Genomic DNA, 14,456 nt, shown 5'->3' with positions numbered 1-14,456 from the left:
TGTCCTGAACAGAGGTAAAAAGGGCAATCTAATAATTGCAAATTCGCAGACTGTCGATATAATGGACATCAACAAGCTATCGACACTGCGTATGCTCATGCTGAGAAAAAATTTTTTCTCATTTTTCCCTTTCAATGGCTATCACCCCACAGAGGGTAACCAGAGAAATCTACATAATCTCGTATTGGCAAGACTGCAGGTTTTCTGTCCTGAACAGAGGTAAAAAGGGCAATCTAATAATTGCAAATTCGCAGACTGTCAATATAATGGACATCAACAAGCTATCGACACTGCGTATGCTCATGCTGAGAAAAATTTTGACTTGATATGAAAGATTATGACATCTAAATTTTAGGACACACAATTTACATCATATTAAGGAAATAATTATTAATTAAAATAAAGTTAAAATAATCTTTTAATATATTTTTTTTATTAATTGGGGTTACGAATCTTTAAAATGTGCGTCTTTCCATTAAAGTTGTATGTTATTGAAGTAAGGCAAATAATCATTCGAGTAAAGGAAAACGTTAGTGATTTAAATAAATAAATTTTAAATTAAATGAGATGTAAATAATATCTCATCATTCGACGAAAATCGCCCTAATATCTAAATCTGAACCGATTTCAACCAATTTTGGCACACTTTAGAGAAGTATGATTATTAAATAGATTTGGACAAAGCCCTTTAGACATGCATCGGTATTATCATCCAATTATCGGAATGTATTCGGATAATGCACTAAACCAAATGTGAATTAAACTCGAACATCCCAAAAACAGTTTTTATAGTCGACTTTGCTTTCAAAAAATTGGGCAAACATATCACTTTTCACAATGGACTGAATAGTCTAAGTGAGCCTGATACATCGGGCTGCCACATAACCTAACCTAACCTATCACTTTTCCTTTGCCAAAGTCAAGTAATCGATTTGAGTGCAGTTGGCTGAGTTAATTTGGATTATTTATAAGCTGAAATCAAAATAACAAAATAAAAGAAATAAAACTTTGATAACATTTTCTATAGAAATAAAATTTTGACAAAATTTTCTATAAAAATAAAACTATGACAAAATTTTCGATAGAAATAAAATTTTGACAAAATTTTCTTTAGAAATAAAATGTTGACAAAATTTTCTATAGAAACAAAATTTTGATAAAATTTTATATAGAAATAAAAATTTGACACAATTTTCTATAGAAATAAAATTTTGACAAAATTTTCTATAGAAATAAAATTTTGACATAATTTTCTATAGAAACAAAATTTTGACAAAATTTTCTATAGAAATAAAATTTCGCGAAAATGTTGACAAAATTTTCTATAGAAATAAAATTTCGAGACAATTTTCTATAGAAATAAAATTTCCAGAAAATTTTCTATAGAAATAAAATTTCGAGAAAATTTTCTACAGAAATAAAATTTTGACAATTTTCTATAGAAATAAAGTTTTAATAAAATTGTCTAGAAAAAAATGTCAAAATTCCCTATAGAAATAAAATGTTGACAAAATTCTTTATGGAAATATAATTTTGACTAAATTTTCTATAGAAATGAAATTGTGCCAAAATTTTCTATAGAAATAAAGTTTTAATAAAATTGTCTAGAGAAAAAAAAATTGACAAAATTCCCTATAGAAATAAAATGTTGACAAAATTTTCTACAGAAATAAAATTTTGAAAATATATTCTATAGAACAAAAAATTTTAACAAATTTTCTATAAAAATAAAATTTTCAAAAAATTTTCTATAAAAATAAAATTTGGACAATTTTCTATAGAAATAAAATTTTAATAAAATTGTCTAGAGAAAAAAAATTTTGACAAAATTCCCTATAGAAATAAAATGTTGACAAAATTCTCTTTGAAAATATAATTTTGACTAAATTTTCTATAGAAATGAAATTGTGTCAAAATTTTCTATAGAAATAAAGTTTTAATAAAATTCTCTAGAGAAAAAATAATTGATAAAATTCCCTATAGAAATAAAATGTTGACAAAATTCTCTATAGAAATATAATTTTGACAAAATTTTCTATAGAACTAAAATTTTGACGAAAATTTCTATAGAAATAAAATTTTGACAAACTTCTCTATAGAAATAAAGTAAAAAAAGCAAGTATATACGGCCGTAAGTTCGGCCAGGCCGAATCTTATGTACCCTCCACCATGGAATGCGTAGAAACTTCTACGAAAGACTGTCATCATACTTGGGTTGTGGTATCTTAAAACTTCTTAACATCGTTTTCTAAATTGTGAGTTAGTCCATACGTGGTAGAGAGCCAGAATTGAAATATGGAGGTCGCCTATATGGGGGCTATATACAATTATGAACTTGATATGTGATTGGGGATCGATTTATCGATATAACTATAGACCGATATCGACCTCGTTAGGCATGGTTGTTAACGGCCATATACTAGCACAATATACCAAATTTCAACTGACTCGGATGAAATTCGCTCCTCCAAGAGTCTCCAAAACCAAATCTCAGGATCGGTTTATATGGGGGCTATATATGATTATGGACTGATATGAACCACTTTTGGCATGGCTTTTGACTATCATATACTACCACCACGTACCAAATTTCAACCAGATCGGATGAATTTTGGGGATCGGTTTATATGGGGCTATATATAATTATGGACTGATATGAACGAATTCCTGCATGGTTGTTGGATAACATATACTAACATTACGTACCAAATTTCAACCGTATCGGATGAATTAGCTCTTCCAGGGGCTCCGTAGGTTTGGGGATCGGCTTATATGGGGGCTATATATAATTATGGACTGATATGAACCAATTCCTGCATGGTTGTTGGATAAGATATACTAACATTACGTACCAAATTTCAAACGAATCGGATGAATTTTGCTCTTCCAAGGGGCTCCGTAGGTCAAATCTGGGGATCGGTGTATATGGGGGCTATATATAATTATGGACCGATTTCGACCAAATTTTGCATGGGTGTTTGAGGCCATATATTAACACCAAGTACCAAATTTCAACTGAATCAGATGAATTTTGGTCTTCCAAGAGGCTCCGGAGATCAAATCAGGTGATCGGTTTATATGGGGGCTATATATAATTGTGGACCGATATGGACCATTTTTTGCGTGGTCATTAGATACCATATACTAACACTATGTACCAAATTTCAGCCGGATCGGATGAAATTTGCTTCTCTTAGAGGCTTCACAAGCCAAATCGGGGGATCGGTTTATATGGGGGCTATATATAATTATTGACCGATGTGGACCAATTTTTGCATAGTTGTTAGAGACCGTATACTTACACCATGTACCAAATTTCAGCCGGATCGGATAAAATTTGCTTCTCTTAGAGGCTCCGAAAGCCAAATCGGGGGATTGGTTTATATGGGGGCTATATATAATTATGGACCCATGTGTACCAATTTTTGCATGGTTGTTAGAGATCGTATGCTGACACCATGACCAAATTTGGGGGTCCGTTTATATGGGGGCTATACGTAAAAGTGGACCGATAAGGCCCATTTGCAATACCATCCGACCTACATCAATAACAACTACTTGCGCCAAGTTTCAAGTCGATAGCTTATTTCGTTCGGAAGTTAGCGTGATTTCAACGGACGGACGGACGGACGGACGGACGGACGGACGGACATGCTCAGATCGACTCAGAATTTCACCACGACCCAGAATATATATACTTTATGGGGTCTCAGACCAATATTTCGATGTGTTACAAACGGAATGACAAAGTTAATATACCCCCATCCTATGGTGGAGGGTATAAAAATTTAGGAAAAAAATTTGAATAGAAATAAAATTTTGACATTTTCTCTAAAAATAAAATTTTGAAAAAGTGTTCTATAGAAATAAACCTTTGACAATATTTTCTATAGAAATAAAAGTTTGACATAATTTTCTTTGAAAATTAAATTTTGACAAAATTTCAAAATAAAATTTTTACAAAATTTTCTATAGAAATAAAGTTTTGACAAACTTTTCTATAGAAATGAAATTTTGACAGAATTTTCTATAGAAGTAAAATTTGGACAATTTTTTTAAAAATCTTAATTTTCGTGTTATTTCATATGATCCATTTTGAAAAATACAAGCTATGCATCTGCAATTCATGGAATATTTATACACCCAAAAATTTTTCGCTAATATTCATTCATTCATTCGGAGAGAACTATATTTTTATCTAACCACAAAAATTAGATCAAAATCTTCAAAAACACATTTTTTTATTTGGAAAATTTGTGGTAAAATTTCTTCAATTTTTTGTAATTTTTTTGGTGCAACCGTGCTCAGGGACCGGCCCTGAGCTTTTTTGTCAAAGACACCATATGTACTAACTTATAATACCCTGTTCCAGAGTATGGCACAGGGCATAAGAAACTCAGTATATGGGTAGAAATATCAGCTCAATGGCACGTGTGGCAACTGTGCACAGTGTCGCGCAGGGTATAAAAACTCACTAACTGGGTAGAAATATTATCGCCATGGTGTCATACATTGCCTAGGACAATTTTAATGTTATGGTCAGGGCACCGATCCTATATCCTCACATTCCTTGGTCATCTCGTTGGGACATACACACAAATAAATAATATATTCATTTTATGAATAGTGTTCACAAAAATATTCCCATGATGCAATTCATAAATTGTATGAACAAAATGTATAAGTTAACACACAATATTTATGAAACGTTGCATTGAATGAAAATTGTAACATACTGATCATTCGCAGTATTGTCGATTGTTAGTCTTTACTTTTCCCCATCTTTCTGGCAATGGACACCGCTACGAAAAAACAACTCTTCTTTTGACCCAATCCACGAATTTTCTCAATTATTTTACTTGCTAACATGAAAACTTGTAGCGTAGTTAATATTGTTTTGTTTCATTCATAATAAATACTCAACCGATCATCATGGTAACTTAAATTTTTCTGAGGAACCCAAATTCCAGTGAAGAAACGTAAAACGGTATTTTAGAAACGAAAAATGGTATTATCGATTTTGCTTTTGATATTTTATACAAAGATTTTATGAAAACTTAATTATTTAATCTGAGTAGGGTAATATAAGTCGACATAAGCCCGCTCCGACTTTACAAGCTCTTCTTCATTTGTTGCTTTTGACTTTATACTAAAATGTCATTCTTCAAATACATACATCCATAACTATACAAGTTACTCTTAATTGACTGCAAACATTTTTAATTTACTTTTTTCCCAGGTACAAGACCAAGGAGTTGATCCAAATTTACGCGATGGTGATGGAGCAACACCATTACATTTTGCAGCCTCACGTGGTCATCTCTCTGTGGTGCGGTGGCTTCTTAGTCATGGTGCTAAACTGTCACTAGACAAATATGGCAAATCACCCATAAATGATGCAGCAGAAAACCAACAAGTAGAGGTAAGTTGGAAATTAACCCTTTATACACCTTAATCACTTTATGCGCAGACATACTAAGGCGGGTAGGATTTGTATAACAAATGCTAAAGTATTCTAAATTATTGATAAGTTTGGGGGAAAAATTGTTGATACGAAATTAATTGATTCCATTAATTTTTAATTGAAACTGATTTAACCACAAAAATTATAATATCAGTCATCAACAGCTATTAAAAATTTAATTGATTGATTTAAAAAATGTATTAAATTAATATTTTCAATTTATTATACCCTCCACCATAGGATTAACTATGTCATTCCGTTTGTAACACATCGAAATATTGCTCTAAGACCCCATAAAGTATATATATTCTGGGTCGTGGTGAAATTCTGAGTCGATCTGAGCATGTCCGTCCGTCCGTCCGTCTGTTGAAATCACGCTAACTTCCGAACGAAACAAGCTATCGACTTGAAACTTGGCACAAGTAGTTGTTATTGATGTAGGTCAGATGGTATTGCAAATGGGCCATATCGGTCCACGTTTACGTATAGCCCCCATATAAACGGACCCCCAAATTTGGCTTGCGAGGCCTTTAAGAGAAGCAAATTTCATCCGATCCGGCTGAAATTTGGTACATGGTGTTAGTATATGGTCTCTAACAATCATGCAAAAATTGGTCCATATCGGTCCATAATTATATATAGCCCCCATATAAACCGATCCCCCGATTTGGCGTGCAGAGCCTCTAAGAGACGCAAATTTCATCCGATCCGGCTGAAATTTGGTACATGATGTTAGTATATGATCTCTAATGACCATGCAAAAATTGGTCCATATCGGTTCATAATTATATATAGCCCCCATATAAACCGATCCCCCGATTTGGCTTGCAGAGCCTCTAAGAGAAACAAATTTCATCCGATCCGGCTGAAATTTGGTACATGGTATTAGTATATGGACTCTAACAACCATGCAAAAATTGGTCCATATCGGTCCATATATATATATAGCCCCCATATAAACCGATCACCAGATTTGAACTCCGGAGCCTCTTGGAAGAACAAAATTCATCTGATTCAGTTGAAATTTGGTACGTGATGTTATTATATGGCCTCAAACACCCATGCAAAAATTGGTCGATATCGGTCCATAATTATATATAGGCCCCATATAAACCGATCCCCAGATTTGACCTCCGGAGACCTTAGAAGAGCAAAATTCTTCCCATTCGGTTGAAATTTGGTACGTGATGTTAGTATATGGTATCCAACAACCATGCAGGAATTGGTTCCTATCAGTCCATAATTATATATAGCTCCGATATAAACCGATCGCCAGATTTGACCTCCGGTGCCTTTTGGAGAAGCAAAATTCATCCGATCTTGAAATTTGGTACGTGGTGGTAGTATATGATATTTAATAACCATGCCAAAAGTGGCCCATATCAGTCCATAATCATTTATAGCCCCCATATAAACCGATTCCGAGATTTGGTTTTGGAGCCTCTTGGAGGAGCAAATTTCATCCGAGTGAGTTGAAATTTGTGGATGACAGTCTTTCATAGAAGTTTCTACGCAATCCATAGTGGAGGGTACATAAGATTCGGCCTGGCCGAACTTACGGCCGTATATACTTGTTTTTATTATTAAATCAATAAATATTTTAATTGCATATATTTTAAAAATTTAACTAAAATTGTAATTTAAAATTTTTGGTGATAATTTACTGAAGTCTTCGGATGAAAATCTAAATTGTTGAGCCTCGAAATAAAAGGTGTTCGGGTGAGTAAATGCATGATCGATTTTTTTAAACACGCACGGGAGTTTCATGCATGAACAGCTATTCCCTATCGGATGAAATTACTCACGCACACACCGAAAACAATATCACCAAAATTACAATTTAAATTGAAACTTCAATTGAATTTTGAGAAAATATCCTATTAAAAGTTATTTATTTATAACTATAATAAATTATGAATATAAATAATGACAAACGTTTTTGATCAATCCTTCCTTACTCAACTAAGTATTTAATTAAAATAAATCAATTAATTGTTTAAATGAAAATTATTTGGATCAATTAATTTCGTGATTGAAGCCAAACAAAATTTTTTTGTGATGACTCACAAAAATTTTTATGGCACACGAACATTCTCGGGGCTAAAGTTAAACCTGGATCACGAAAATTTTCGTGAAAATTCTCATGAGACGCCGAAAATATCGTGAGTTACGCTTGAAATCTACATATTGAGAGTGCGTAATAGCGAATGAAATTTGATAAATAATTCGTCCTCGAGAATAATGGCGCAGGCGCCATTAAATATAGTCAGGATTAATTCAGCCCGTGAGACGGAAGATTGAACTCACGGACGTGAGTGTTTTTGGTGAGCTTGATTTTTCAAAAATTTGAAACATACAAACTCGCAGATAATTTATAGTTTATAAATCCATGCAGACCAATGTTGCCGTGGTGCCACATTAGTGGAAAATTTGACACACTTTGTTTGGGTCTCTAAATGCAATACTTTTTAGATGTATGCCACCTTTTTGTGATACTATGCCACTTGTTATTTCCATTCATTTAAACTGCAATTTTTTTGTACATTTTGATCCCAAATCCCGTTAACGTTATCTGTAATTATTGGTGTGTTGACAAATAATCAATATTATATGGTATTTGTGAGCAAATTTTCTTTTTCCATCATAATATTTTCAATGAACACTAGTACCGCCTAAAAGTATGCAAAGAAATTGTTTACATAATAGATAGAGATTTATATAATAGATATTCACTCATGCTCACGCACATTCATGAAGAAATATTTGTACTCACGCACATTCACGTACGACATGTGGGTACACAGAAAAAACATCACCAAAACATTTCCAATTAAAAAGTTAATTGATGCTGAAACCTATTTGAATTTAAGAATTAATTGATACAATTAACTTTTTAATCAAACTAGAAACATTAAGTCAATAAAAAAAATTAATTAAAAATTAATTGATACAATTACCTTTTTAATCAAACTCGGAAGAGTAGTCAGTTAAAAGATATGATTGTTTTCTTTTTAATTTTTAATAAAAAAAAATAATTTATTAAAAAACTGATTGTTGTTTTAGTCAAAATAAAGACACAAATCCAATTAAGAAAGTGATTGAAAACATTAACGACTTTAATTGAAAAATTAATAAATACAATAATTTTTTGATCAAACTAAGACCACAAATTTAGTTATACGCAAAAAAATCTGATTCAATTACGAAATTAATTCATCCAATTAATTGTTTAATTGAAATGTCTTCAATCACAGAAATTATAGTATCAATTAAAAAATTATTTGATTAAATTAAAAAATTAATTGATACTATTAATGTTTGTGATTGATTTTTTTTTTCAATTAAATAATTTGTTGAATCAGTTAAATTTTCAATTGAATATTTTTTAAAACTCAATTAAGAATTAAATTGGAAAAATTTTCGTACATTTTTTTTTTTTGTGTAAGAAAATGAGTGAACGTTGTCGCGGTTTTTATTAAAAAATTAATTATTCCAATTAACAATTTAATTAAACAAATTTAACCGATGTAGATTGCAAGCTTTAATTAATTGTTTAACTGATTTAATTAAAAAGTTTAACGAAATAATCAATTGAATCCAAAAAAAAATAAAACACAGATTGAGTTTTCCAATCGACATCAGTTACATTTTTGATCGAATCAATTGAAAAATTAATTGATTTTTGCAATCAACATCTATTAAATTTTTAATTGAATCAATTAAAAAATTAATTAAAATTTTCACATCAAATCAACTAATTTTTTAATCACTTATTTTTTTATGCCTAATTAAAACTATGATTGATTCTAACATTTTCGTGATTGAAGACATTTCAATTAAAAAATTAATTGGGTCAATTAATTTCGTGATTGAATCAGAAAACATGTATGTGTAGGAATTCACACTCACGCACATTCACAAATAAAAAGTCGTACTCACGCACGCTTCCACACCAGCGACGTTTCAAGTCTCACGTTCAAGCACGAATCACGACAATTTTCGTGATTCACTACAAACCGCAATTACTCGTGAGTAACTCACGACGGAACCATCAAACAATGGACGCTATTGAAATCTTACGCATGAGCATGAATTTAATCGTGAACGTTAATTTGCTCATGAGTATAATTTTTTATCGTGAACATACATTTTATAGTGAATTGGCTCGTAAGTGTAAATTTAATCGTGAACGTGAATAAATTCTTAAAATTAATTTTATTTTGAGTGTGAATTTAATCGTGAACGTGAATATTTCGTGGCCGTGATTTCAAAGAAATGCTACTCACGCACAATCACGAATAGAATTTGATTTTCACTCACGCTCACGTATGACATATTTTTTCATTCACGACTCTCTAGATTCACGCGCACACATCTTCTTCCGAGTCAATATCCTGAAAATTTCAAAAAGACGACTTCATTGCAATGTTGGCATTTAAATTTAAAAAAAAATCCATAATTCTATACAAAGCATTGTTACTTTTTTAGGATAGATTGTAATATTTTTACAAATGCACAGAAAAAAATTTCGCGAAAATTTTTCCAATTAAAATCTTAATTGAGTTTTAAAAAATTTTCAATTAAAAATTTAATTGATTCAACAAATTTTTTAATTGAAACAAAAATCAATCACACAAATTAATATTATGAATTAATTTTTTAATAGATCAATTAATTTTTTAATTGGCTGTCAATTAATTTTTTAATTGATACTATCATTTCTGTGATTGAAGACATTTCAATTAAAAAATGAATTGAATCAATTAATTTCTTGATTGAATCAGAAAAAAAAATGTTTTGTGTGTGAGTGTTTCATATTTTGTGACGAATGAAACCTTTTAAAAGTTCTCAACGGTAACGCTGATGTAGACAAATTTAAAAAGTTTTCCTGATTTCTAACTTTAAATCAAAAATGCTAGATTTTCAAATTAAAGCATAGCCTATATTTGAAGATTTTTTATCTTCAATCCAAAGACTCAAGATATATGTCAGATCTTTTAATAATTATTTATATAAACAAAAAATATGTTTAACAAAACAGCATCTCCATTTCTTAATACTTTTGAAATATCAATCAGAGAATTAATTAAACATAAAATCAAAATTAACTAAAATTTAATTGATAATTTTTTTAATTATTTTTTTTACAAATTTAATTCTAACATGTTTGGTGTTACATGTAAAAATTTTAAAAATTGCAATTTAATCCAAAACATTTTATTCTTAAAAAATCCCGACTAAACGTTTGGAAACATGTACCTACACAGAAAAAAATATTTACTTGACTTTAAAGATTACGCAACCTCAATTTTAGGATGCGCAATTTACACACTATTAAGGAAAAATTTCTTTAAAATAATGAAATTTTAATTAAAATAAAGTTTATAATCTTTGCTTCAAATTTTTTTTTCGTTAAATTTAGGACACACATTTTGTAAATTTGCGTCCCTCCGTTAAAGTCGCATGTCTTTGAACTAAGGCTAATTTTCCTTAAAGTGAAGAAACACATTTTCGATTTAAAGAAATCGTCCTTAAATTAACTGAAATATTGAATCTTTAAATTTAAGATAAAAACACTTCAAATATAGGCTAAGACTTATTTTGAGGATTTAGCATCTTTGGTTTAAAGTTTTTTTTTTTGGAATTACAAAAATATTTTTTACTTCGAAATATCCGTCATAATTTGGATTATAATTTATTAATATACCGACAAAATAGAATGAAAATTCGATAAATGAGATCTGTATCCTAATTTTAATTTTATAGATCCTAGATTTAAAGCCAGATAGGTCCAAAAAAAAATTCCTTATTTTAAATAACCCGCATCTTTGGCTCGGAATCAATACCAAAAACCTTAAAGGAAGATCAAAATCTTTGGATCCAAGTAAACTTTGTGTTGAGTATAAAAATTGTTTCATTTACATTAAGGTGCACTGAAAAAACAGTGAACCCCCCAGGAAGACAACTTTTGATTAATTTTAGAAAATTTTTAATATTTTTAGAAATTTTTAACTAAACAGTATTACAAGCGCTAGCATCGTGCCGATACCACAAAAATAAGTAAATATTTTTCGATAAATTCAAGAAAATTTATTAGATATAAATAATTTTTTTCACTTTTTAAAGAAAATTTTGTAGTTTGAAGGAAAAAATTGGAGTTCAAAATTGCAAGAATGTCTTTAGTGACATACGAAGTTCATGATGGACGCTTTTGTAGTAAAATTTACAAATTTGAAGACATAATGAGCTATTTTATGACAAATACGAATTTAGTAAATCTCTATCCTTAACTTGTGTATAATTTTTTCCCGTCTTTTAGTTAATTTAACTAACGTACGCAAAAAATTATTAGAGCAAATGAAACTTTCACCAAATATAATAAGTTCATGAACTAAAATATAGTTAAATTGGCTTTAGTGAAATAGTGAGTTCACTTTTTTTTGAGTGTGATCGGCCGTCAAACTTAATTAATTTTGAATTTTTTTTTCTTTGGTGAGACACTCAATCCAAATTCGCCTTCTTATCGAATTAATTCGATAGAAAAAAATCAGATGATTTAACACTTCAGAATATATTTGAATTTTCAAAGTTTTAATTTTGATTGGATTGGATTTTTTAATAAAAATGTTTATTGGAAAATTTACCATTTCAATTAAAAACATAAAAATTTTGCAATAATTTATTTATTTATTTATTTGTACATTCATCAATACAAAGGAAACCAATAAAGGCTTATTATACATGTATTGTAGTATCTGCAATAATTTCCTAAACTGATTTTATTTTCTAATATGATTAAATAGTTAATTGCGTCAGTTAATTTTTTAATTGATGGAAATTTTCAGTTTTAATCGATTTTTGGATTGGAAAAATTTTGGTTATATTTTTTTCTGTGTGGTGGATTATAACCGACATCGTTTCGACCCTCTCTAATATTAATACTATGTTTTGCAAAAGCAATTTAAGTTTAAACTAAAAACTTTCATATCTCAATTAATAAACCAACAAAATAAAATGTAAACAAAAACTTGTTCTCTTTTGATTTTCTTCACATTATCTATTCGAAATGTACCATCACTGAACTCACTAACCAACAACTCTCTTTCAAGTGTCTGAACGTGCTGGTGCAACATGGAACATCGGTGGACTACAATGGCCGAGAAAAGAATGCTGCAACAAAACATGGCAAATCAACATCATCGTCATCATCCTCTGGCCGACATATTCAACAGCAACAGCATCACCAACATCAACAAGCACAGCATCATCATCAAAATGGTAGTGGTGGTGGTGGTAATAACTCAGCAATGGGTCACAGTTCTCATGGTAGTTGCAACAATTCCATGAGCAGTAAGCAGACCAGTCGTAGCAATACCATCAAATCGAAAACATCTTCGACCATGAGCTCCGACCAGGAGCCATTCTATTTGCATCCGCCATCAACAGTGGGGGCCCGCAGCAAGGCCAGTGATTCCATTTACACACCCCAATCGCAACATTCAAGGTCCTCTTCGGACAAATTGTATAATGGTTCCTTGGTGCCCAATAATGATGGCCTCTATGTGAATCCGATGCGAATGAATGGCATTTACACACCACCATCACCCAATGGTAGTATATCGGGCGATTCATTTTTCCTTCATGATCCTCAAGAGGTCATATACAATCGAGTACGTGATCTTTTCGATTCGGATTCGAGTAGTGTCAAACATTCGAATCCTCAACGGCAACATCATCATCAGAAACCCAAACAGTCTACATCGAATAACTCAACTCCCAGTTCTAATGCTCTAACCATACAGGCTGATGTCCATTCGAGTTCTAGTGGTGCGGGTAGTGGTTCGGATGAGTCGGTGTCAATATCTTCAAATTTGAGTTCTCCAAAAATTCAAACACATCGCAATCATAGTTTCAATCGCCACAGTAATGTTTCACAAAAATCCCAACAACAGCAACAAGAAAATCAACTTCCACAGCAGCAGCAACAACAACAATCCAATGGTAATGGTAGCTCCAAACATAAGAACTATAGTCAAGCACAGGCGTTGAACAACAACAATAACACCAATCATAAATCCAACAACAATTCACATAATTCAAATTCATTGAACAACACCAGCAACAATAAATCCAACCCAAACAACTCCAACAACTTGTTAACCCATCAGAACAATTACAAGAACAACAAACAGAATAGCAACAACCAACCACAAAAACCACGTGAACAACCCCAACAACAGCAGCAGTCACAGCAACAACAATCGAATTCCTCTCATGACCATGACTATGAGGATATTTATTTGGTACGAGAGGATGCCAGGAAAAATCAGCAAAAATATATGATCGGACGTTCCCGCTCCAGAGATAGTGGATCACATTCTCGTTCAGCATCTGCTTCATCAACTCGTAGCACAGATGTAGTTTTGCAGTACAGCAATCATGTAAGTCCAGCATTTATGCTTCCTCGCACTAAACACAAATGCTTGAGTTCAAACAAAGATGCAAAATTTTCTATAGAAATAAAATCTTGACAAAATTTTCTGTAGAAATAAAATTTTGACAAAATTTTCTATAGAAATAAAATTTTGACAAAATTTTCTATAAAAATAAAATTTTGAAAATTTTATATAGAAATACAATTTTGAAAATTTTATATAGAAATAACATTTTGACAAATTTTCTATAAAACTAAAATTTGACAATATTTTATAGAAATAAAATTTTGACAAAATTTTCTATAGAAATGAAATTTTGATATAATTTTCTAAAGAAATTAAATTTTGACAAAATTTTTATAGAAGTAAAATTTTGAAAAAAAATCCTATATACATAAAATTTTGAAAAAATTTTCTATAGAAACAAAATTTTGACAAAATTTTCTATAGAAAAAAAAATTGACAAAATTTTCTATAGAAACAAGATTTTCTATAGAAATAAAATTTTGACAAACATTTCTATATAAATTAAATGTTGACGAAATTTTCTATAAAAA

General features: G+C 30.6%; 1 protein-coding gene across 6 annotated transcripts in view; it reads left to right on the top strand.

Annotated features, from left to right (window-relative positions):
* Positions 1 to 14,456, top strand: part of f (espin protein forked) — a 368,923-nt gene that overhangs the window by 278,453 nt on the left and 76,014 nt on the right. For all 6 annotated transcript variants that reach the window (XM_075302418.1, XM_075302417.1, XM_075302419.1 and 3 more), the window contains 2 exons: positions 5,240 to 5,422; positions 12,574 to 13,905. In XM_075302418.1, coding sequence (XP_075158533.1) covers positions 5,240 to 5,422; positions 12,574 to 13,905 — 1,515 coding nt within the window. The remainder of the gene's footprint in view (positions 1 to 5,239; positions 5,423 to 12,573; positions 13,906 to 14,456) is intronic.

Source organism: Haematobia irritans, chromosome 3 (genome assembly GCF_050003625.1).
Source record: "Haematobia irritans isolate KBUSLIRL chromosome 3, ASM5000362v1, whole genome shotgun sequence".
In the NCBI taxonomy this organism is placed as follows: Eukaryota; Metazoa; Arthropoda; class Insecta; order Diptera; family Muscidae; genus Haematobia; species Haematobia irritans.
This window is presented reverse-complemented; position numbering and strand designations above follow the sequence as displayed.